This window comes from Calliphora vicina, chromosome 1 (genome assembly GCF_958450345.1).
Source record: "Calliphora vicina chromosome 1, idCalVici1.1, whole genome shotgun sequence".
NCBI lineage: Eukaryota > Metazoa > Arthropoda > Insecta > Diptera > Calliphoridae > Calliphora > Calliphora vicina.
The window spans coordinates 139940317-139968134 of record NC_088780.1 but is presented as its reverse complement, the minus strand read 5'-3'; the positions used below and the strand labels follow the sequence as shown (position 1 = coordinate 139968134).

Below are 27818 nucleotides of genomic sequence, written 5' to 3'. Positions count from 1 at the left end.
AGCAAAGAGACAGAGACAAAGAGTGAGTTATTCGTTTAGATCCAGGGGGAGGCCATAGAATATCTTCCAAACATCATAGACAGAATTTAAAGGTCGTACTAACATGCATTCTACATACTTTTGAATAAGTAACAACGCTTTTTAATATTTTTTTCGTAAACTATTAACATTGCTGCTTACTACCAGTACTACGTCATTCGTTTTAATAAAAATGTTTCTTAACTTTAATATTAAAATCTTATGCTACTTGATCGCCATAGACCTTGTCTATAATACTATAAAATTCTGACGACGTTTGAAAAATGAAATACAACAGTCACATCCAGGACAATAGTCCGACTAGAGAAAATACAAGAATTAGGAAAGCTTCACGGCAGGTGGCATTATCCCAACCACATTCCAAATCGAATTTTAAAGACTGTGAATAGCAAAATTAAATATTTATTAAAAGAGATAGATTTTTAAGAATAATACGAAAATTAATTACCTCCATTAACTGTTGTCCACCTTTGTTATCACAACGAGTTTCGCGTAAATCATCATCATGTTCATCGCACATGTAACGGCCATATATCTGACATGGTGAATTCATAAATGTGCGAAACACTGTGTCGGTCCAAGTTTGTGAAGAGCAAATGTATTGTCGCCGTTTGCGTTGCCAAAATTCCACCCATCTAAGAGGATATTCAAATATGTAATTATTTTATCAAAATATCAAAACAGATAAAGTGAAGAGAAGATAATTAAAGTGAAAAACATAGTCCCGTTACCTAAAAGTAGCCAGCACATTCCCCTGATAAAGCCAAGTAGATTTCCTAGATCATATCTAGCTATATCCCCCAGTTCATCATGAAATCTTTCACCAAGCCATTTTTGCCTGAGGAACTTAGGGGGTATTTACATTATGACTTTAAGTCATGACTTAAAGCCATGGGTTTTTTTTGTACTGGCAAATTGTGACGGCGAACAAAAATGCAAGATTTCAGTTTTTCATGACTTTTTTTTGATACTCAGCTTTGAGCTCTTTTCTGATTGGTTGTTGATGATGAAGATAACGATTATGATTCCAAAAAAAAGCAAACATGGTTGACAAGAAAGTCATCGTGTAAATGCATAGCGAATTTCCGTAGGGGTTTTAAAAGAGAAACAAAAAAAGCCATGACTTTAAATCAACATGTAAATGTCTTCTTAATCTAAGAGAGTTCTGTATCTTAATATAAGACTAAAATTTTGTTAATCGTGCAATTTTGTTGTTCAAGTACGATTTTCTATACTTTTCTATACTATTTTGGTTGTTATATAAATCTATAGAAAAACCTAACTGGAAATTCTGGTGAACTTTAATTTTTGTTTGGCATGGAAAACATGTATAATAAATATTATCGAAATCAGAACAGTAAATATTCAAAAATTACTTTTTTTCGAAATTGTTCGTTTCGTCCCTCATACCACATGTGGGTCCGTAGGTTATATGGACTGGGGAAAAACCTCGTTCAACCTTCCTCATATTTAGATTACCCATTCATACTCACCCCAAATCGCAATCACAATTCAAATCTGAATTCGACATTTTCAATTCCGTCAGAAATACACTGTTGGGCAAATAAGGTACAGTGCCTGTATTCGGATTTGGTATCTTCTTTAACATACGATTATTGTAGCGTATGTCCAACGATATATTGCGTACTCGCCCCATATTTTTAAAGAAATTCTTGGGTATTTCTGGTATTGATGTATTAAACAGTTGAATATACAAATATGGTGACTGCATACCCTGGAAGTAAATGATACAACATAATAAACGTTATTTCACATGTCTTTAAACTGTAAAGCGAAAACAAACTTTTAGGATATTTTCATTTAAATTTGAAAATTGCGGTCCACTAATTGTTATATTTGTTAGTTTTAGCGGTAAATGACCCTCCATTTCACGTCCCAAATCTGTTGGCATACCCATTTGTACGGTTTGCATTTCTTGTGTTGGCCCTGAACCCTTTTTCAATATACGCGTAAACGGTTGTGGTGCCTCTATCCATAATTCACGAACATTATGATGGTGGCGCAGCAGATGTGGTATATTAAAGTGTTCCAGGTGTGAATAAGCTGTAAGTTTGAGTGAGCGTAAGTGTGGCAAAGCATCTAGGCAACCGTATTCAAAGTAATGTAAACGGAAATTGGAAATGTCTAACATTTCAAGATCTTCATTGACACCATCAAAACTGTTGTTGTTAAGGGAGGTTATGGGATTACCAGATAACATAAGTTTTCTAAACAAAAACAATCGAAAAAATTACCAGTTTTGCTAAAATTACAAATTCCCACTCACCTTAAATGCGGCAACGACTGTGTCATTAGTGGTACATTCGTCAAGTCATTGTTAGATAAATCCAACATTCTCAAATTCGACATATTGTGAGCCAACTCCTGTGGTATCGAAGGCAACTCATTATAGCCCAAACGAAATTCACGTAAATATTTCAAACGTATCTCGGGCACCGTACTCAGTGATACATTTTCCAAACCCAATTTAATCAAACTATTTTCCAAACCCATAAACGATTTATCCATAACTTTCAAATCACGATTATGCGATAAATCCAAAACAGCCAATTTGGGCATTGTTGCAAAGACAGCATCATCAATGCGCAATAGATAATTGTAGGAAATGTCCAAATAACGTAGCGACTGTATGGGATTAAAGATGAAAGAGTAATGTTTAGAAAATGAACATGAAAAATGGCGTGTAGAGCAGAGGAAAAGTAAAAGTTCACCCGATATCTATGTGGCTTATTGGTAGGTGGAAAGTAAGTAAGTTATACATTTTTAATTTGAAAAGGTTAGCAGAGTTAATAGTGTTAAGGGGGAAATGAAAAAATATAGAATAGAAATTTAAAATACAGTTTTATGGATTTATTTTCATTGAAGAGTATAATTTTCAGTATGCCTTGGAATAATGCTAATAATAAATAGTTTACTGAAACGCTCCAAAGCCAAAGATATTGATATGTTTGACTAATAACGGAGCAAGGAATAATTGCTCACCGATCCTCACAATACATATGTACATAACCATCCAAAAAATTGGAAGTAGTTCAAAGTGAATGTAATTTTCTCGACTTTCTAAGCAATACTTATAGTCATTCTTATTGTCTATAATATAGCACTTAAACATACATATTATCCAAGAATAGTTTTTAAAGATGATCAGGGAATTCAAATATTTCACATTATTTAATATAATGTAACATTAAAGTGTTTTTATACGCTTAACCACGAGTGGCAAATTTTTCATTTGCGACAACATAAAGTACATACACAGTGCACTCACGATAATATGAACTAATTAAAACCAGGCCAGTTCACTTTTGCAAGATTGTTCATATTTGCGAATGTCATCAAATTCCCATCAACAAAAATCCTATAAAAATAAAAGATTCACATTACATTTATATTTTAAAAAATAATATGGAATTCCAGCTGAATCTGTGCACTAACTAAAACGTGTAAGTTAGAAATTATTATTGACAGCTGAAGACAAACAGCTAGGGAAATCCCCGAGTTATTATGCAGTTGAATTAGAATTTAGTCATATTTTAAAGCTTTTGCACTAGGGTGTTCATATTATCGCGAGTGCACTGTATATATATTCTGGATCGTTACAGATAGCAAAGTCGATATAGCGATATGCGTCTGTCCGTCTGAATATTGAAATCAATTTTCCGAAGACAACAAATAACTTACATACATGATTATAGCATCAATATATCCGCTAAAATCCAACTTAGATTGCTTAGAAAATCGGTAAAACAATAAACTGCGACTACCTCGATTTGTTCACCCAAATTTTTTTCAACACACATTTTTTAAGATTCGACGCAACCGAACATACCACTCTTACTTGTATTTTGTTTCCGATCTGACAGCTACATATATGTTCAAAACAATCACAATATGGATATCAAAATAAGGCTAATTTCATAGGTAACAGTTTATAATTTCATTGGGTTATAAAACAAACATTTTAGTTCAAATAATATTTCACGCAAAATGTTATTTATTTGTCATACTTTCTTTGCGATTAACATTTCGACTCAGTGAGTGAATATAAAATATAATAAATACACAAATTCAAAACAAACTTTAAATATCAATAAATAAAAGATTTTAGAATATTGTTTCTTTGGAAAATCTTAAATATCAATATCCAAATTCCATGGCACACTGAAACTTAAAAAAAATCATACACAACTTACTCTAAATTTATTAGATAAATCCATGCTGTGTATGGTTGAAATGAAATTATTGGATAAATGTAATTCACACAATGTCAAGGCCGCCAAACTGGACAAAGATGATGATGGTATCTTAAGTAACATGTTATGTGAGACATCCAATCTTCAAAATGATATACAAAAATTAGAGAAAATTCGTTATCACTAGCTCACGCATTCCCATCTGCACTTACTTTTCCATGCCACCATTATAGAACAAATTATCGGGTAGACCTCTTAAATGATTGTGAGAAAAGTCGGCAACTCTTAAAGCTTTTACACTCTTAAATACTTCTTGTGGTATATCGGTCAAATAGTTGTAGGACAAATAGATAAGCTTTAAATTCAGTAAGTATAAAAAATGATTAACATTAAAACAAATAAATAAAAATATTAGTATTTATATTAAGTGCTGTAACAAAACAACCTGTAAATCTCTAGTATTTTTAAAGGCATCGAAATCCAATTCATGTATAAGATTATGAGAGATGTCCAACCATTGCAAATGGTTCATATTGCCAAAAACATCCCGAGTAGCGTTCTAAACTCAACATACAGAAAATTAAAAAATGTTTTTTTTTTACAAACAAATTTAAATACTTGACTTACCATCAATGAATTATAGCCCAAATGTAGATGAGTCAATGAACTTTCCGCTGGTCTAAAATAGCCCGGATGTATAAGTGAAATGTTATTGTGTGAAAGATCTAAAATCTTTATATTTGAATGATACATGGAGCCTGAAAAATTATAGTCTGAGTTGGAAATGTTTTTTAGAAAAATTTTTATTGAATTCATATTTCAATTTACCATGGTCTCCTCGAACGGTCCACGACGAATTGTGCATCAACATTTTGATTTGATTGTGACTAACGTTTACATTCAAATTTGATAAAGTACCCACCTAAATTTTTATAGACATATTATTGATTATGCTATTATGTAGTTATAACTTGTATACCTGATCGAAATAATCAAAATTAAAATTGGGTAAATTATTAAATGCCATATCCAAAACTTCCAATTTGGGTAAATTCTGTTAAAAGAAACACAAATAAATTTTAAAATGAGATTAAATAAAAAAACGGATTACTTATGTATTCAGTGGTTGACAATACAATGGAAACTTTTCAATTAATAAGTCGCAATCCAAAAAATATCTTAAAAATATATAATTTTACTCGTATTAACAACCAGTAATATGAATTATATGTGATAAAAATAATATCCACATTGCCAAACTTCATTGTCTTATTTGTGTACTTGGGGTCCCTGTTTCCCTTCGGCCGTCTAACAAATGTTTTCCCATCACTGCCTTTTTAATTGTATTTGGATGCAGCCGAAAATAGAATAGTTTTCCATTTCTATCTCGACCATACTAAGAGTATGAATTTTAAACATAATAGAAATTTATTATTTCTCAATATGTATGAATTTAGGTTTTCTCAACATCTAGTTGTATTTTCTGAATTTCAATTTTCATTTTTTGAATATTAATTTCGATTTCTGAATTTCAATTTGTTTTTTCTCAATATTAATTTGCTTTTCTGAATTTCAATATTGTTTCATCAATATTGGTGGACAATAACATACTTAAAAGTGTACCACAAAAAAACGTGTGGCCTATTTATATAAGATAAGATGCTCACTATCAATTGGTATTTTCTCAATTTCAATTTGAAATGGTTTTTACGTTTTTACTGTTTTATTATTATTACATACATACATACTTAAATTTTAAATTAAATTCACAATAAACAAATTTCCATTAATATTTTCAACTTTTTTATTCACGCCGTTCCATTTCCTTTCATTTCAAATTTAACGGTTTCATTTTAAATTCCATGCCAACTTCTCCACTTTATTAACGCCGTTACTCACTCACACATCGCTGACATAGAAGTCTCACTGTAAACAGCTGTTTAGCTGTACACCAACAACTAAAGTTTTCCGCAATATAAACAAGAAAAATAAATACCGCATAGGAAAATTATAATAAATTAAATTTATACTTTTTTATATTGCATACACATTACACAAAATGGAAATTATGAATCCATACATTGAGGACTATCGAGATATAAAAATATGCCGGCTTTGCGGCATCGATAATAAAGAAAATATTGATATTTTTGCCAGCAAACCCATCTCCTCTAGAAGTGATGATTTATTAACGAAAATTTTAACCGTCTACCCATTGGTGGTAAGTTTTCTGTATGTTTATATAGAAATTTATTAATTTCGGTACAATTCTTTATATTTAGTTGTATAAAGATGATCCGCTGCCCCAACATATTTGTCCAAAATGCATTGGCAACGTCAGCACTACGTACCAAGATATACAACAAGTGCTGAGGCAACAAAATAAATGGATGAACTTAACAAAAGCAGTACAACCAGAACATAAATATTTTCGTATACTCAATGTGGTAGAGGTATGTATGTATGCTATAAGTAGAAGTTAAAATGGTTCGTGTGTACATAGTATATGTACTACATAGCTATTCTTATACGAGAACAGAAATAAAGATATAGAGGTACCTTGTTTTGCAAACAACACTTTGATCAAGGCATATAAAAATAACTAACTAAAACATAAAATTAAGATCAAAATCTCACATATAAAAATGTAATTCAAAGTTTATAGAGCTTTAACAATAATTGCAACTATTATGCCTGGATCGGTTAAAATTTAATTATTTCGAAAAACTGCATAGTGCATGAACATAAGTTCGAATATAACTAGCGGAGACAAAAACCAAAATTTTAACAGCTAATTTAGATGTCAATTAATAACCACTGTTTATCAGTTAACAGTTGAAATGTTTGTGCATTAGAGTATTGATAAATGTAAAAATTGTTCAAAAAATAGGTCTGTTCGTTCATTTACTTTCCCAGTAAATACTTGCAACGAGAGAATAAAATCAAAATTTACAAAATTACTCTCTTAAATTCTTAAAGTAAATGAACACTTTTCCAGTAACAATTGTTTTATATACACAATTATCTTTTTTTATTCCTTTTAAAATGAATAAATACTCACATTTTCTACAATTTGATTGAAAATTCTTTTTTTTACATTTTTTCACCACAAAAAAAATTGTAAATAAATAAACAATAACACAAAACCTATGAAATATAAGCTGCTAACTATTACGAGTTCAAAATAGAACTTGTAATAGTTTGCAACCAGAGAACACTCTCTAAATTTTATACGCTCTTGATTTTTTTCTCTACTTGCTAGTTTTTTGAGTTAATTAACGCTTTTCCAGTAACAATTGTTACTAATTAGTAACAACTTTTAGTTATTGACAGAGCTAATATAATTTTGGAAACAAAATTTTTATTTTTGTATTCTATTTTTTCGACCTTTTATTATATTTAATAATTCTAATTTATTGAGCTTAAGGTCAATAAATTAGAATTATTAAACAAAATTTTTATTTTAGTAAGTTTTTGTTATTTAATTTTAGTAAGTTTTTATTATTTAACAACGTGCTTTCTTCCCAGTTATAAATGTTATTTGGATAAATTCAAATTATACAATTAAAACAATAGTGTGAATAAAGATTACAGATACCTACTCAAACTTGATTTGTAAAAATATCAAAACACAAAACAAAAGAACAACAATAAACAGAGATTTTATCTTTTCTTACATTCCCTAATACAATTGTTTGCGTTTTTCCGACTCTAACCCCCATTAACACGAAGCCTGGTTATGGCATAACTAATACATAGTTATACTGTCGTTTAAAAATATTTTTGTATGAAAACTGTCAGTTTAACTATTAGTTAATACATAACCAGACATCGTGTTACTGGGGGTAAATGTAGTTTGTAAGTGGTTAAAAAGATAAAACCAAAAATATATTTGATCTGATTTGTGTCCAGCTATTCTAGTAGTATGAATATTAAAAATGTTTGATTCTTTGAGGGCAGAGTTTAGATAATAAGTACGATAATTAGTTCTTGTAATATATTAAAACAAATACAAATTTCATAAATTTTTTTTTTTTTTTGGGGATTTTATCCCATTATCTAAATATGAAGAAAAGTTTAAAACAAATACAAATTTCATAAAAAATTTTTTTTTGGATTTTAACCCAATATCTAAATATGAAGAAAAGTTTCTTTTATATCAACAATTATTACTGCTTCCATTTTGTAATTGAATGAACAAAAAGTATGATTGCTTCTAAAGAAGTACATTTTCTTTCAGAATACTACTAGAGCCACAAGAGATTCCATAAAGTCTTCATATAACATTGACATAAATAATATATCATTGAGCAAATTAATAGCTACGCCAACAAAAGATATCCCTAATACCACCGCAATAAATACACAAGTCACTAAATTAAACATTAATGAAAATGTTGTAAAAAATATACAAACCAAATTGGAATCGAATGGTTTTACTATCAAACGTATAAAAATTCCCACATCAAACGATATTAATCATGACTTAAATGCGCCTAATGATTCTGTAGATTTGACAGCCAACTCCGTAGAAACAACTGATAAAATTGTGATTTGTAGTTATTGCAAGCAGAAATTTTCCAATCTTAAGATATTGGCACAGCATCAATTGATACATTTAAAACTCAGTGCGAATAAAATTTTCCAAAAACGTTCGTTACCTAAACAACTCAGACGTGGTCGTCTTATTACTCTCAATGATAATAAGTGTATACGTTGTCTCAATTGTTGGCGTACATTTTCGGATAATAAGGCAATTCTACAGCACTGGTCCGGAGGTGAGTGTGAATTCTATTGTTTCGTATGTGGAAAAGAGTATCCCCATTCACCGAAGATGTTAAGGGAACATGTAACAACAGTCCATGGTATCAGTTATCGCAGTGTCACTCGTGAATTTATGACTAGTCATACGGAGCACATAAAGCCAGTAGTAGCATTTGCAGAAACAACATTGAAATCTACCAATCTCTATCCAATGTCCTCAAATTTTAAAACTGGCTTAGTTAAAAAAGTTGTTTATAAAAAACCTCCACCCAAAGTAAGTAAATTCTTCCATATGATAATTTGTATTCTATTCTAACATATACCAAATTTGCTAACAGTCTTGTACCAAAAATGATGATGGTACCATAACTTGTAAAATTTGTCATAAAGTATTCGACAACTTTAGATCCAGCAATTCCCATATGCGCAAACACAAACCACCTATTCGTAATGGCGATCCAGTTTTTGCACCAGGTGCTGCAGTGGATAATTATATTACACAAGATGACTATATGGCACAACCTTCAACTAGTCACTTCCGCTACGGCATCAACAATCCATCATCTTCAGCAGCCACAAATTCCTTTCATGTGAAACCTCCTAGACCACCTTATCGTGTCATTATGAAAAATGGTCCTTTACGTGGCATTAAAACGAAAATTGTTCAAAAGCGTCATGATTTTCTAACAAACTATGCAAATAACGACCGTCATCCAACTCAAAGGTCTATGACATCAGCATCCGACACAAATGACGATGAGAACATGATAGTTCCCGAATTACTAATGCCTGCGATTAAGTCTGAACATATGTCGGGAAATGATGCTCATAACAATGGTTTGCAATACGGCGAATATACAAGTTCACCTTTAGTACCAGCAATAATTAAATCCGAACCTTTGGATAATACCGATTATGCGGAGTCGCCAGAACCTCGCTTATGTTTTATATGTAATGAAACATTTTCCAACACTCGAGATTATGAACTACATGCCATGTTTGTTCATAATATAAATTAATTAGAGTGGTTCAGCAAATGAATCAAGGAATATAAAGAACATGGCACAAGTCAATGTATCGTAAATTTATGAAAAATATCTTGACCAAATTTCAACATTCTTCGATAATTGGAACAGGGTGATTCCCTTTACACAGAGCAACACTGATTCTGCGGCATAGGAATTATTAGTAAATTTTGATACAGTTGCTAATAATGTTTTACATTATTTGAGTTGACTCCGGTTCCCGTGTTAATACGTTTTATAAAAAATTAAGGAGGTTGCAAAGATTTGTCCAATTTGGTTACAAATTTATAGATAAATTTATAACACAAATTGGGAATTTTTTAATTCCTCTTGTGATCTGATTGAGTACCATACAACTTTGTTGTATGGTACTAGCATCGTATAATTTCATAGAAAATGTATTACATATTTTGATTTGAGCCTTTATTAAAATTTTGTTGTATTTTGAGTTGATACTGTTTTGAGTTCTGGAAAGCATGATTGAACCACATATAAGTCATATTGAACTGAAACTTATATTCTGGTCCACTGTCAACAAAGTAAATCACACAAAGTATTTATGTTCCCCCAACATTGATGATCCACAGATTAGTACTATCGACTAAGACTCCAAACAAATCGCTCTGTGTTGTTAATGAAATGAATGTTTATGCAATAGTTGTTTAAAATAACATAAATTTTCGTTTCGTTAAGAAATCAGTAGCAAATATAACCGTGTTCCATTTATGGAGTTATTTAGGCTGACAGACACTGGTGGAGCAACACATGTTATTCCGGTATCTAAAACTGACAACTGAGTTAGGTCTTTGACAGGAGAGTTTCCGCTCTATGTCTATTCTCTACGACTCAAACATTTTAAAGGTTTTCTAATTTTGAAAATGTCAGAAAATTCCATTAGAAGAAATTTCTATATTTTATGTTTGCCAGCTGGTTTCAGTAATATGGCAATAAAAAACAAAAGAGAATGTCAAAATGGTAGTGGTTTGAAGAGAGTGACAAATATACATATATCACAATCTTTATCTATTGAAAATTATATTTTTTCTCTCTCTCTGCAAACCACAACCTTTGAAAAGTGGTTGTAGAACGTCAAAATAACCATACGGTACGATTTTACTTAATTTGTTTGACAAGTGTCATTTGTTGCATATCTGTAATAATCTGTATTTGCCAGTTTTGTGTTTTTAATAGGATCCTTTGTTTCCAAAAACTCAAATAATAGAGTAGTTTCTTTTTGATATTGATACTCAATACCATAGACAACAACTAGATAGGTAACTGAGAGCCAAAAACCTAAGTCTGTTGTCAAAAACCTAAGTCATGAGAATGTATTTTGTTATTGTATCACCCGTACGTGTGAAAAGAGAGTAATTTTTCCATATATATTACTCTCTCCTTCCGTTCTATGTGCTTATTCTATGCTCAATACATTTCAGCACTATACAAAATAAATTAATTAATTTTCGTTCTGTTCTCTATATTTGCAAAATATTATTTCTCATATTTTCTCTTTACAAAATATTATTTCTCACTAATTTGGACATGTTCATGATAAATCTGGCCAAATGTTAGCTTTTTCGAGATATCGCCTAAAAATTTAAAAATAAATTATATATAGTAGAACTTAGAAGCGACCTTAAAAATATATTTTAGAAGAAAATTGCAGTTTTTTGGGTCTCGTCAAAACGTGTGTTTTCTCGATAATTATTTCAATAAAACAAAGTATCTTGATTTGTTTCAATTGATACATTGAGTATTTTTATTTATTGTTTTATAAACGCGATAAGGCTTACAATTTATGAAATTTAGCCTCTTCCTAAATAATTTGAGAGTACAACTGTAATTCCAAACACTTCATTATTGAAACCATATCTTGATATCAGCTGAACGCAATCCAAACCATTAGGGAAACGATACCGAAAATTTTCTATAAATTTGAAAAATGAACCCATGTATCATTTTTCAAATCTTACCAAAAGTCTCTAAAACCATCTGGATAGATAAAATTTAATATTGTTTCGTATGAAAAAATAAATATTCGGAACAAAAAATATTACTTTCATTTAAAGAAAATAATACAAAAATTGGTACCTGATGCATGATGTTGTCCCAAATTCGAAATGTTTCGTCCTATGATTCGCATTATCATTGATTATATGCAATTAATTTAGTTTATATAGTGTGCTTGAAGCCATTCAAACTGTAATTTTGACAGATTCAAACTTACACACAGTTACTAAAGTATACGTACGATTTACTTTTTGGGCCTTTTTTAAAAAATACTTTAGTAACTGTGTGTAATTGCATCTTAATCATATTAGCGCTACGTACAGTGTAGAAGACATTCGTTAAGCTTTATTTCACCAACAAAAATGATTTTGGTCGACCAGAATTTTTATGCAGGTTTACTAGCACTGACCTTATAATTTTGACACACTTTAAAATGCAGATTATTGATATTTCAGTTTATAAATAGAACTAATAGTAATCAAATTAGGGCAAAGAATTCTTATCTGAACAACATTTGAGCCACACGTTTTTTAGCCAATATTATCAATCAATACTATTTGTATTTTTGGATAAGCAGAATGAAATGTATGTGACCTTAAAATTTGGATGGGCACCCCTTAGCTGTTCCTCATAGGTTGTCATCTGAGGAAGAACCTTCGGGATGGAGATACAGGGACACCATCAATTACGCGATTGGAATGAATGTCGTAAATTGAGTTCGACCAACACAAATACCTTGGCGTATCCAAAATATGCCCAGCTTATAGCCCAGCCAACAACCAGTGGATTTATGTACTAACCCGTTTGCAAAACCTCCGAATTAGCTGTTGCAACAACTGAAATTTGGCCAAGATATTACACATGAAATCTCCTTCCAATATTCTAGGTACGTTGATGTGTAACGCATGAAAATTTTATTTCGACCACTCTAATCAACATACATTCGAGCTGCGTGCTAATTTGTTTAAAAGAAAAGATTTGCTAACAACATCAATTTTTATACAAATTTTAATTTTAATTATTTATACATACATATATACATATGTATGTAATTTTATATTTATTGCTTGAGATTTTCCTATACATACAATATTGTTTTAAAACGCATTTAGTATTACTCATATTTTTTACATATTTACATAGAATTCATCATGGAATAAATTTTAACTAGACTTAAAATTTTTTTGTTTTTTTCTTATTGGCTTTCATAAAATTAACGCATATACATATGCGGTCTAACCTATTAAAGTTATCATCAATTATTAACAAATCTTGAAAGAAAACTATAGATTTAGAAAATTCGCGGACATCCCTTATTCGATGAATTTATTGATTGCTCTTAATGTTGTTGTTCAACTGGTCAAATTAGATTTCGGGGTCTTCTAGACCAACAATGGAGGTTAATTTGTTACCGAATAAGTTTGTTAACATAAGTTTGTGTACACCAACAGATCTCTACTGTCGTCGTTCTTGATGGCACTTAAGGTTATTGACATCCCTACATAGACCCTCCACGTATATACATATATAATGTACTGTATAATGTATTGAGAATAAAGGGCCACAACGAATCTGTTCCATTCGATCCAGCTTAATGAAACTTGTTTCGCTTCTCTCCAGCTCAGATTAACACGGCTAACTACGATGTTTAGTTGACGACGCCAGGTATGAGACGGTCTGCCTACTCTTCGGTCCTTCGCTTTGGGTTCCAGTCGATCCCGATTTTGGCTATATGCCATTTGAGGTTTAAGATTTCAATATTGATTAGGAATTGATTGGTTTGTCACCAATGTTCCGTATTTCGAATGATGTTAGGCCACCTGCCAGATATCAATCAACACAAAATTTGTTTGAACTTTACAATTTTCCTATCGGATCCGATATACATGCTAATACTTGCGAACGAGGAGACGTAACATACTCAGTTCGCACATGGATTTAACTAGCATGGGTTCGCAAAAGGTCGAAGCTTAATGTAATCTACAATTGCTAAAAACACGGGAATGGCCTCAACAATAATAACCCAAAGCCGATGAGTGTCTCGATAGACATTCGGAAACACGAGGGATATTCTGAAATCCTTTAGGCCATACACAATACATTAGGTCAGCTAGTTGTAATTTGTTCGAAAGAAACCCATTTTCAATTGCAATATCTTATACAAACCAATTCGAACTTATTATTTTCGAATATAATAACGGAACTTATATAAAGAACATAAATACAACAACTACAACGGTAAGTACAAATAATGCGGCTGTATTTTGCAACATTTTTATATGGTTAAAACCATAATAAGGTAACATCCAATACTTACTACTTATATATTATGTTAAACTCACCTGAAACGATTCTTCTGCTAAATTATTAAGTTTATTACCACGTAAACTTAAATGCTCTAACTCGTCCAAATTCATAAATGCACGACGCTCAATACGCTCTATTTTATTATCATCCAAATGAAGTTTTCTTAAAGCCTGAACGAAAAATAAAGTAAATTAAAAAAATTTAATTTTAAATTTTTATACTAACCTCTAGATCAAAAAATGTATGCTGGGAAACTTGTGCTAAATGATTAAAACGCAAAGAAATCTCCTCCAATTTGGAATGTATATCACCCTGTTACACAAAAAAAAAAGAATTTTTTATTTAAATACGGAACGAGTCCATGTAAAAACACTGTGTAACATGAATAATGTAAGATAGTTTACGAATATGCATTTATTTGAAATGAGAAAATTATAATTTATAAAATTTATAATTTTTCAAAACCTTTGTAAGTTAAAAATACCTTGTTTTCATTTTGTTACTCAGTATTATTAAATTGTGTCTTAAATACCTGGAATGTTCCCTTCATAACTTGTTCAATACGATTATCGTGCAACTCCAATAGTCTTAAATTCTTTAAAAAATGAAAACTAGTATCACTCATACTCTGTATTTTATTATTACTCATATCCAATTCTTGCAAAGAGGTCAAGTGACGCAAAGGTTCCGAAGGCAGGGCTGTACCCGAGAAGCCATGTGCAATTTTTAAAGAAATTAATGAGTGGCCAATCTATAATTACAATACATATTTTTTTTTTGCTAAATATTGATTCAGATTCGATTTAATGTTATCATACTAACCTCATCGAAGGCATCATTTTCAATACTCGATATTGAGTTCTCACTAAAATCCATGCGCTTTAACCCCCTCACATGCTTGAAGGCATGCGATTGTATATTCGTTAATTGTGCACGTGTTATTTGTAAATCTTCCAACTCTACACCAAAATCCTTAAAATCCTCGGGTCCTATAGAAGTTGAACTCATACGTGACATGGATAGAGAACGCATATTCCTCATTCTGGTCATACTTTTTACAAATGAATAAAAATACTTTTTTTGATGTAAAAAAAGTCAAATTTTGAACTTACTTGCGCAGTGTTTGTAAATTAGTCTGATCATTTTGATCACCACTCAAGTCCAATTTTAGCAGTGTATATTGCATAGCATTGAATGTTTCCGTGGGTTGATCGATTTTGATTTTATTATCGCGCATACTTATGACTCTGAAATTAAAAAGATGGATGAAAATTAAAATAATTTCGAATAAATACTGGGAGGAAACAAAAGTTTTTAACAAGGCATTGGACCTAACCCGTTCTAAAATTTTTAAAACTTGGCACACGGTTCTTTATAGTCATAAATAATAAAATTTTTTTGATTTTTACTTATATTTTCTATCAAAATAGAAATATACTTTGGCCTAACTGTAATTGAATTTTTAACTTAAAATTAAAATCAAGTGATAAATTAGTTAATAGCATAGCGGAAAAAATATTTTTTAACTCTATTACAAAAATTGTTCCTTTTACTTTAGTTTTAAGAATTGAAATCAAAATTAATTTTAAAATGAAACAAGTAAGAGAGCTACATTCGGCTGTACCGAATCTTATATTCCCTTCACCAAATTATACTTCAAAATAAAAATTTTAAATATTTTTAGGTAAACAAAATTTATTTTTTTCCAATTGGTTTTTTCATTTTTTGAAAACAAATTTAAAATTTTTTTTTAAAGTTATAAATTTTAAAAAATAGTTTTGTAATTTTTTTTTGGAGAAAAAATATTTTTTCCGATATTGACCCATTGTAGGTCCAACTTACTATGGTCTTATATACGTCGTTGCAAAGGTCTTTTAAATATCTATCATTAGATGTCAATATTGTCTATATTAATGACTTAGTAATCCAGATATAGGTAAAAAAATAGGTCAAAAATCGATGTTGTCCTGGTTTTTTCCTCATATCTCAGCCATTTGTGGACCGATTTTGCTGATTTTAAATAGAAAACTTCTTGAAAGCATGTCTGACAGAATTATTGAAATTTCTCATATTAATACTAAAAATGGTGAGTAACGGTTTTGTAAGTACATACAATTATATAAAATAAAACACAAAATAAAATTATATAAAATAAAACACAAAAATTTCACTTTCAATGGAATTTTTCACTTCTCACGGAAAAGGAGATAATTTTCAATTAAGCATCTGGATAATTTGTATCGAGTGACGCTCGTGTGTCACAAAATGTTCTTGGCTTTTCGCGAAAACGGCAAATGTTTGTTTATGCAAATAATTTATATTTGAATTCCCTTTCATTCATCTTTCTTTTAGGAATAAGATTTAGTGTGCTTTATTATGAAAAAATTCGCTAAAATTACGAAAAAAAACACTTCAACTTCTAATGTTACTTCCATTTTTTGTAAAGTGCGTCACAAAACTTTGCGATCAATTATTTCGCAAGAAATGGCAATTAAAATGTAATAACTTATGCCATTTGGAATTGCACTTAAATCTCACTATAGCGTATAGTATACATTGGAGGTATCTCATTTGAAAAACCAAAAAAAATTTCATATTTAAATATGAAAACGTGTACGAATGAAACGTTCGTCACGCAGGATTTGCCCACATACTAAACATCAGAGTATTTGGTGCGTGAACGATCGCCAAAAAGTGAAATCGTTGTTCTTAGGTCATGCTTTTCCCAACACGATTTTGGAACTGGAGGATATAACATATCTATGTAATACCAGTTGACTAATAAATGTTTAATATTAACTGAAGTATGTATTTGTTTCAATAACAATTCAGCAGAATTCACAGACATACACAACGAGCTGCAAGAAATTTGTCTATATGTCTAAAAATAAGGTCGTGCACTTCTAGACCCACTTATAGGAAGCCTTAGAAAATAATATTGGAAAACCAAATAATAAAATTGGAAAAAAGAAGAAGAATGTGGTATTCCCTATACATACAATGCATTCAAGTAAAGCACGATGATTTTCTGCTGCAAATATTAACATGTCTCGCGAACATTTGATGACAACAATCGGCTTAAGAGAATAAAAATATATGTATGTCTGTAAGTATATACATTAGGGTGGCCCCATAAAAAATTGTGGATGATCCTAACAAAAATTAAAGTTTCTCAAAGAATAAAAAGGTAATTTTCCGCAACGGAATCATATGAAATTTTGTCAGAAATGTTCGTGTAAATCCAAAAAGTTTCAAACTTTTGGCATTTTTTTTAAATTTATACATACAGTATTTAAAATAATTAGTTTAAATTAATAAATTTTTTCAGTTTTTCGAAATTTAATCTAGTTCGAATTTTATTTAAATTTAAATTATGTAATAACACAGTTTTTCATGTATCGTATAAACCAATCACAAACATTCAAAATGTTGATCACAAGGAAAGCATGATAAATAAATGAAATCTTATAACGTAATGAAATTATAAAGTGTTAAGAGAGCTTATGAAAAAACAATTTTTGTATGTCAATATTGGGGAGAAAGTAGGTTTCGAAAAATTCAAATAAAATTCGAACTAGATTGAATTTCGAAAAATGGAAAAAACGGTTTCGGTGAATTTATATGAGGTATAAAACGTATTAATTAATTACAAATTACTATTACTATAAATAATTTTATGCCAACATTTTAAAAACTTACAATAAAAAAATAAATTTTTAATATTTTTGTTCCATTAGCGAAAAATATCCAGCTCACCAGGACAAAAAACAGAACATTAATTTTAGTTGAGAATTATAACCTTCATACAAACGGGTCACCCTAATATACATACATACATATGTACATGTGCAATATTATGTACTTACTTGAAATATGTGTATTTAAATCTATATACAATAGTATTTGTACTTATTGGCTGCTAAATAATATGGCGCCCATTGATTAAGTATAAATACTTATGAAAATGAGAAAATATTACACAGACTTAATCTTATACATACTTTTGTACTTATTTATGCACTTTTAAGTACATTCATTTCAATAAGAAACCGTATAGACAATTGAACTGCTACCACAGTTAATAAGTAACTGTTATTGACAGAAAGGATCTATCATTTTATATTCAAAAGTTTTAAAAGTTCAATAATTTACAAAGTGTTTAATTGTAGTTATATGAATATGTAGTGTTAAGGTAGGGTCACACATGACAAATATTTCCTCAAAAAAGCGTAACCACTTTTTTTAGTACAAATTTGTTTGACGTGTAAATAAATATAAGTTTTCAGTAAAATAAGTTTTTGAAATAAATAAAAGAATTCAAATGTATTTTATTTAGTAGTTACGTCTTTTTCGTCAAATATTTGTCATGTGTGACTCTACCTTTAATAAGCATACATACCTTAAAACATCAAATTTGTTAAACAGTTTATGATGTAAATGCGTTAAATTGTTTCCAGATAAATCCAATATTTGTAGGCTATTTACTAAGCTATCGAATGCCATTGGTGATATATGAGTTAGACCACAATATCGCATATAAATTTCACGTATTTTAGCAGACTTAAAGGCATCATCCTGCAGGGGATTATATAACAAAAAAATTATAAAAATTTTAATTTTTAATTTTGAAAAATTAATAATGCTCAAATAATGGTATTGCATGAGTTTGGTATGATTTTTTACCAAACCGCCGAGTTTTAACGGTTCAATGTATTATATTAAGTGTATGACTTAAAAATTAGGGAATTACAACATATGGCGTATCTTTTGAACGCGGTTTTTGTTTTTAATACTTTATATGTTATTTCGAAGGGAACATATCTGTCATTTATTTTCACTTAGTTTTTGAACAAAGTGTAAACAAAAAAGTTTTTTTTTTTTTGCTTCAAAAATATCGAATTCTGAAAAAAAAAGTGCCGCTGAAGAACACCGATTGCTAACCAAAGCTTATGGAGATGGTTTGTGCGGTTCAGAAGTGGTGATTTTGACACGGAAGACAAAGATCGCAAATTGGCAATTAAGGAAATTGAGTACCATACGAATTGAAGCCGAGAGACCATGAAAGACGATTTTACATGTTCGAAATAATGCTTGAAGGCTATAAAAGAAAAAAAAATTGTGCCAAATCATTACTTGCGATGAAAAATGGATCCATTGCGATGTGAAGCCATGTCAACCAGCCGAATCGATACCAAAGCCATATATCCATGGCACTAAGGCAATGATCTCTATTTTGTGGGAGCAAAGGGGTCGTATCTATTAGGAGTCGTTGAATTCTGACCAGGCTATCACAGGGAACCTGTACTGAGCGCAATACATGTTAAAAAGTATTTAGAATGAATTGGATGGGAAGAAAATTTCATAGCTCACAATTGTACAAATGTTGCAAAATAAAAGCTAAAAATTAAAAAAAAACCCTAATTTTTAAGTCATACACCCAACAATAATCAATTATTTTCCATTAATTCCATCAATGGTTCTCCACCAAACCGCTATAAATTTCATATATAATGATTCAATTATAATGATGACCAGCAAAAACCGGGACTACAAATACCAAAAACCAAAAACCAATCAGCACAAATTACACAGTAAAATTTCGATATTTAGGGGTAATGGCCCCTTTAGGAAAAAAGGAGACATTTTTTCTAAAAAGAAAATATGGAAATTTCAGTTGGGCTAAATTAATAATGATAAATTAATATTTTATACAGTCAGTTACAATACAATAGAAACTTTGTTTTGAAAATTATATTTGCTAATATCAGTTTTCAAAAACAATTTATCAAATATAAATGTTAGGGTGGGTCAATTTGTTCGGGAATCTACACAAAATTCTAGGAAAATTACCAAAAGAAAGTAATTAAAACCTAGCTTCCGCCGAGAGACATAAAGATTTTGAAGTCTCTCAGCGGGAGCTAGGTTTTGATTTTAGACAAATTTTTCATAGATTACATTTTAGCTTAAATTAAGCTTTAAAGTTTAACAAAAAAATAAATTTTTAAAATGTGACTAGGGGAAAATATGTCCCTAGTTTGGAGATTCTAGCACGACAATGTCCCCAAACACACCTCAAGTGTTGGGAAATTGAAGACCGCAAAACTACGGACGAAGCTTTATCAGAAGCGGTTATAAGTGAATGACAAAATATTTCAAAGCAGACGATTAATTCTTTAATTGGATCTGTGATTCGTCAGTGTGAAGCAGTAATAAAAAAACAAGGGATATCCAACACAATATACTGAGTCACTAAAAGCGGCATACAATATTTGTATAAATTTGTTTTGACAAAACATAATAATGAATACTTTTTTTATTAATTGAATATTTTGAAAAAGTTTCTATTGTATTGTTACTATCAGAGCTTGGAATTGATTCTATTTGAGCTTAGTTCACTAAAATTTTAATATAGAAAAAAAATATAAATATCAGCAATACATTCCGTCAAACTATTCCCAAAGAACGAATTCTTTAGCTTCATTCAAACACTTTTAATTAAAAAGAATTCATTCATCGTTGAAGTAATTCAAACTTAATTTGATTTGTTTCTAAGTGTTTTTGTACTGGTCTTCAGGATATACTACAATTTCCCAAGCAAATAATTTTAAAGATGTACACTTACCTTAATTGTATGTATCGGATTTCCATCCAAAAATGTTCGATTGACAATATCAAAATATTTAAATGAATTTGGTGGCAACATACTGATATTGTTATATTCCAAATGTAAATTGTCCAAATTTAGCTTTGTGGTAGACTGTATATCGTATGTTTCATTGCCACTCATGGACCAAATCACATTGTGCGATATATCCAGGGTACGTAGACTCTTCAATGGTCCCAGAGCATCATATGGTATTTCCGAAAGTATATTGTCCGTTAATAAAAGTTTCATTAGTCTCGGCATACCATCCACAAAGACATTAGGATCAATTTCAAATAAATTGTTGCCACTCAAATCCAACGTTTCCAATATGAGAAGACCTGAAAAACTGTGAGCTTGCAATGTGGAAATGCAGTTATCGCGCAATATAAGTGTCTGTAATGAGTCTTCGAGACCGCGAAAGGAATCATGTTGTATGTGTGTTATGTGATTATGGCCCAAATCTAAATGTCTTAGCTTTTGCAAATGTCTAAATGATTTCGATGGTATTTCCACTAAATCATTTTGTGGCAGTATGAGTTCCCACAAGGAACGTTCTAGGCCGGTAAAAGCATCATCTGGTATCTCAGTTAAATGGTTCCCCGATATTTTAAGACGATACATGCCTAAAATCCATTTATATATTTAAATAATATTCATACAAGCAATTTAATACGCCATATGCTAACCTGTTGATTGTAAAAAGTATGGTTCTATTTCTCGTAACCCTGTATTTTCCATGTGCAGCATGAAAACCTTTAGTGATTGTTAAAAATTATATATGTATTGAGAATAATGATGCATGAGCATTAGTCTTACCTTTGATTGGTTTACCATTCTTGGCAATGCTGGAAAGGGTACGTTTTTACAGTAAACTATACCCAAATCTGATGATGATTTTGAGCACGTACAAAAAGAATTATATGTGCAGGGCGGATATCTCATCTCTTCCAATTCTCGATGATTATACAGTGACGCTCGCGCCAGTGACATCCATATCATTATAATAAGTGTTATGATAAGAAAAGCATAACCAAATTTGAAGAAAAACTCCAGACCCTAGAAAATGCAAACATAAATATCGACATATGTATGTATCTCATATTCCCCCTTGTTCTGTAAATCGAATTCAAGTAACATTACGTTTTCGTTATTATACGAATTCACATACATATTTTAGTGTTCTGTAAATCGAATCCACATAATTTACTTGTTTTACTTTCAAGTAAACAAACCTCATTCTATGTACAAAATCGTACGATTTTCAGAACATGATTTCATTTAATAACGAAACCGCGAATTCGTTTTACAGAACAGGGAGGAATATTTTTTTTAGTTTAAAAAAATAGAATGAGTATTTTTATTCAAGTTTTGTTGGGCTCACTTTTGTGTCGATATAAAACTATATTGCACCCTGTTTTATAAATCGAAACCGAATCCGAGTAAAGTTTTCGTGTTTAAACGAATTTACAATTGGTGTTCTGTAATTTGAATCCACTTGATTGACTCGAATTACTTTCAAGAAAACAAACCTGTTTCAATTAAATAATATTGTTTTTTCGAAAAAGTTCCTATCAAATGTTTGCCAAAAATCTACCAAATTCTACATATTTTTAAACAACGCACAACAAAACAGTGATCCTACAACCATTTGGTTGACTAAGAATTGATTTCTGTTTAGCCTTATTACAAATCGAAAATTTTAATATAAAATATTCCAATGAAGAGAAACAAGCTGATACAGAACTAGTTACATGGTAAGGACCTGTTCTAGTTCTAATACTTTATAAGAAAGGAACCTCTCACTTTAAGTTGGTAAATGGATAAACTTTATGATAGATCTCGGAACTAACTAAAAACGAACTTGTTAAATTTTGGATATTAGTCACACAAACTTGATTAAAATTAATTTATAATTTATGAAAAACGAAATTGAATTTCTTTAATTTCCACAAATTTTTAAAACAGTATTCAGGACCAAACCTACCAAAAGTCATTCTACCATCCTTCCAAACTGAAAATATTTTGTAGGAGATGCACAAAACGGTAACGGAGATGCACAACAAAATTGGAACTTAGTTTTTTATGCAAATTTTATACAAATAAAACAATTTCAAAGTCTGTGCAAAATCTTCCTATCGAAATTGGACTTAATTGTTTCCCCCTGTTCTGTAATTAGAATCCGACTAACTATTTCGTTTTAAAACGAATTCACATACATATTTTGGTATTCTGTAAATGTAGTCTAAATAATTTACTCGTTTTATTTTAAATTAAACAAACCTGTTTCAATGAACAAATTCGTACGTACTCACTGTGGTTCAAATTCAAATCTAGCTGTACAATATTTTTTGTTGGCGTTTTTATAAGTATTTGGGATCTCTGAATCAAAAAATTATGTTTTATGTATTTTTCAAGTTACAATAGGGTCTAGATATTAACAACTTATAAACTAATAAAATATTGCATTACTGTAAAAATTTGGAATACTATTGTAGATTAAAATTAAAGCTTCATCAAACACTAGTTTAAAATGTATTGTTATCTGAAGTAAAATTCATTTAAGTAGGCAATTTTCTACAAAATCGTTTCAATTAAAATTTCTTAATATAATAAAAGGATGTACGATGATATGAGATTTTTATAGAGACACATTCCCTATAAGTTGCCTTAAGAGATAAGCAATAGACCGGCCTTCGGCGGTCTTTATTATTTAAGACCCAACTTTAAAGGACTAAATCAAGTCAATGGTGAGTACCAATGAAATAAAATATACATTAAATAAATACTAATTTCAATATCTTATAAGTGCTAAAACACATGAACTATAGGTAATTTAATTGAGCATAAATTTTATAGAAATTTTTAAACAAGAATACAAAACGACCAATTAAAAAACTATTTTACATTATATGATAACAAGTTATTAGCTATTATAAAACATATACATACATACATATATTTAGCTTTATTCTGAGAATATTTTTTTTAATTTTATGCAGCTAGATTTGGGATTGGAACAACAGTGGTTTTATAGAACATTAGTTTATCGACTATTCTGTTTTGAAATCACTCGATTTATAGAGCGATTAATTATATTGATCAATCATATAACGTATCCTCAAGAATAAAATGGTATCTCAATAGAAAATATTTATAACTGTATAATTTTTTCTGAATATGTTTCAGATTCCACTATATATACATATACTTTGATACCCGTTAAAATCCTTTAAAATCATTTAATATAGAACATTTTATTTTTCTTTTAAAGCTCTGTACTTTATCCTTTTAACTCCTTTCTTGCATTTTCAACACAAATCGGTTTAAAAGCAAAGAAACCATATAAATAAATACATGTTCACTTATAATTCCAGATTGCATTTGTAATGGATTTTTATAGTTAAGGCAACTTGCACAAAATATTTACGGTCTATTTAAAGTATGCACTTATATGATTTCAGTGTGATTTAAAATTGTTTAAATAATTTTAAATTAGGAACAACACTCATTTAATTTTAAAGAAAAACATTTTATTTATTAAATTCTTTTGTATATATGTATGGATATTTTTTGGAAAAATAATAATTTAATTTGTATACACACCATTTTTTTATATTATTTTTTTAATTGGATTAATTTACACTATACTATATAAATATTTATTGTACTTTTTTCATTATTTGTTTCTAAAAATTATTTAAAATTTCTTCAATATCCTTTTTTAAATAATTTTAAAGTCCTTTTCTTAAATCCTTTTTTTATTTTTTTTTTTTAATATTTATATTCCGCTATTGTGCTAAGACACGTCCGAACCTTTGCACATGAAAGGTGCATCTGATTGAATTTTTTAAAATTTGAACTCAAATAAACCAAGAAATGATTAACGCAACTAATTGGATTGCACTATATTTCAATGAACTAGGTGCTCAAAACTAGATTATAGACTCTAGTTTTCCTCAAACATTTCTTTGTTTTTTTTTACTATTCTCTTCGCATTTCCGTTTTGGATTTACCGCCAGAGTTGACTAACCCCTGCAGAGCGCATGCTTCGAATTTGTCACTCCCATACGCATGTCCATCCATTGTTGTTTAGAATGATGGGATCAAAACAAATCACCACATGCTGATAATGGCAATGTAAATAAATCAAGTTCGATGTGAATGGAAGCGAATCTGGAGAAAGATAATTTTATATATTATATACTATTTGACACTATCAAAATAAAATTCTAACTACATTTCCAAACAATATTCCAAAGAATATGATTATTCTCTAAATATCCATTTTTTTTGTCACACAGAAAAAACTTTTTTAGTTGTGATAACTAATTGTATTTCTAATAATATCATCCTGTCTAAATAACTGTTGTGGCTGAACAATTTTTGGATGGCAAACTTCGGTTTTGTAATAATTCTGTCACCAATCATTCGATTGGCTACAAATCACAAAAAATCTGTTTTATCTATGTGGAAATAATATTGTAACTAATAAACTTTTTCCCGCAAATTTCTGAAAAAATATTCCCGATTAGAAACCCTATTATCGATTCAAAACGTAAAAAGGTAACGGTATCGCTAATTTGGATTATTTCGGTAACGCTGACTTAGCGGTAACGGAATTTTGGCTTATTTCTATGACGGTATTTCAACGGTAACGATATTTCCTGTTATTTGGTTAGCGGTAATTTAATCCTGAATTAAATAATTACAAGTTGACAAAGTTGGTATTCTATTATAGATTTCAATAATCTAAATTATAAAAATTAAAGATATGAATTTTTATAAGTTTAAATTACTTATAGAACACATACCGTTGTTAGAGGTAACGGTATTTACGATTTAATCGGTAACGGTAGTTGCAGATATTTCGCTGAAATGGTATTTTAGTGATAAAGGTAGCTTAGCGGTAAAATATGCGTTATTGTTGTCACTATCGATTTTATTTTGAAAACTATAAACTTTGTAAAAAATTTATCAAAATTACTATTTCAGAGAAAGTTAAAACAACAGATAAATACACAAAAACAACACTCGTATATATGTATATGTTTCCGCTCTATGTTTCTCTATGGTTAAAACCATAGATAAATACACATAGATTGGAAACTAGAAAAAAACTCGCATAGTTTTTTACTAATACATTCTCACTACTTATGTTTTTGCAACTGAGTTAGGTATTTGACAGGAGAGTTTCCGATCTATAATACACTATTTCGCCCATATGATATGCTCGCAAACTATTGATTTTCATATTGTAGTTTTGAAAAAATTCAAATATTATGAAACATGTGTAATTTTCCTTCTGGTGTGTAATTTAGAAATCATTCATGTGTAATTTTTAGTTTTCTTGGTGGTAGCACTGCTGACACAACAACAAAATACATCGATTTAGACAGCAAACTTGGGTTATTTTTGTCCCTCAGTAACGGTTAAAACATTTAAATGTTTTTACAGTGCATCTTCTATTACCTTAATTTTATTTACGGATTTGTATTTAATAAAAGATGGACACTAAAAATTGCCGTAAGATGCGTGGGACTAAATTTCTTCCTTTTTTGTAGTTGACCGATCTCATTAGATATGATGTGATTAATACGCGATATATCCCAATCCAGTTTAAAAATATAAGGTTAATGTGACCAGGGCAGACTGCCCATATTCAATCTGAGAATATTGATAACTTGTTGGTCTTCTAGGTTAGGTTAGGTTTTGGAAGGGGTGTACATTGTGTGTACTTCCACTCGGAGACCTTGAGGTCCATTGTGATTCCCTTCAATAGAGATAGACAAAGATGATAGCCTAGACTCTAGGCCCTAGAGTAAGAAAAAAAAAAAAAAGTCCAAAATTCCGTCTGTTAAAAAGAAGAAAGAAAGGAAAGATAAGTCTTTTTACGGATTTGGACTTGCCGTGGAACGTCCCTTAAATAGCCACCCTATTCCCTTAATGAAACCCAGTATGTTGCTTAGTTTGCAGCCAGCAACACTACCAAGTTCGTCCAGAAATCTATTTCCTAGCCATCTAAGTCTGTGACCCTGTAGCATAGGGCAGTTGCACATAATGTGCTCTACTGTCTCTATCTCCTCTGCATCCCCACATACTCTACAGAAGTCCTGAGTGCCATTATCTCATTTACCCTTAAAGGCTCCAATTGAGCAATGACCGGTTATCACTCCTACTAGAATCCTGAGATTGTACCTATCCAACTCTATCAGTGTTCCAGTCGCGTTCGCATTCAGTCTTGGCCATAAGGCCCTGGACACTTTGCAATCTGTTCTACTGCACCAGGATTGATTCGTATAGTCCCGGAATCTTTCGTAGATTACCCTGTAGTAGTGACAAATGGGTGGTCTAACAGCCCGTTTCCTAGTGTCATGGTCCAGATCAGAACCATGTCTAGCAAGTTCATCTGCTACCTCATTACCCTGTATATCACAGTGCCCTGGTACCCAACACAATCTCACTGAGTAGTGTACCAATAGCTCCTCCAGAGCTCTCCTACAGTCCTCTACTAGGTTGGAGTGTACTAAATGACATTCCAAGGCCTTCAGTGCCGCCTGACTGTCTACGTATATCGTCACTACAGCCCCCCTATTGATGTGTGTCCCTATCAACTCTGTGGCTTTCCAGATCGCGAAGATCTCTGCCTGGAAGACGCTACACTCGTTAGAGAGTCTATATGAGCGCTTGATGTCTTGGTCGACCAAATAAACCCCGGCCCCTGTACCAGAATCCATTTTGGAACCGTCAGTGAAAACTGCGCACCCATCAAACAGTTGATCGGATCCAACCCACTTATCCCTAATGGGGAATTCT

General features: G+C 30.6%; 2 protein-coding genes across 2 annotated transcripts; one reads left to right on the top strand and one right to left on the bottom strand.

The window, feature by feature from the left end:
• chp (chaoptin) lies at nucleotides 1-22056 on the bottom strand. The gene is made up of 20 exons (XM_065508936.1): nucleotides 21822-22056; nucleotides 21692-21758; nucleotides 20982-21628; nucleotides 18759-18934; nucleotides 15472-15606; nucleotides 15182-15410; nucleotides 14892-15110; nucleotides 14585-14671; nucleotides 14395-14529; nucleotides 5233-5307; nucleotides 5082-5175; nucleotides 4881-5011; nucleotides 4699-4812; nucleotides 4466-4608; nucleotides 4254-4395; nucleotides 2327-2685; nucleotides 1844-2267; nucleotides 1533-1774; nucleotides 488-674; nucleotides 1-418 (listed from the first exon to the last, which is right to left on the bottom strand). The coding sequence occupies exons 1-20, from the start codon at nucleotides 22002-22004 to the stop codon at nucleotides 317-319; spliced, it is 3891 nt and encodes a 1296-aa protein (XP_065365008.1). The 5' UTR covers nucleotides 22005-22056; the 3' UTR covers nucleotides 1-316.
• LOC135958057 (uncharacterized) lies at nucleotides 6243-10282 on the top strand. Its single transcript, XM_065508925.1, has 4 exons — nucleotides 6243-6474; nucleotides 6536-6706; nucleotides 8494-9291; nucleotides 9356-10282. Exons 1-4 carry the CDS (start codon nucleotides 6313-6315, stop codon nucleotides 10034-10036), a joined length of 1812 nt encoding a protein of 603 aa, XP_065364997.1. The 5' UTR covers nucleotides 6243-6312; the 3' UTR covers nucleotides 10037-10282.
• Nucleotides 22057-27818: the final 5762 nt, after the last annotated feature.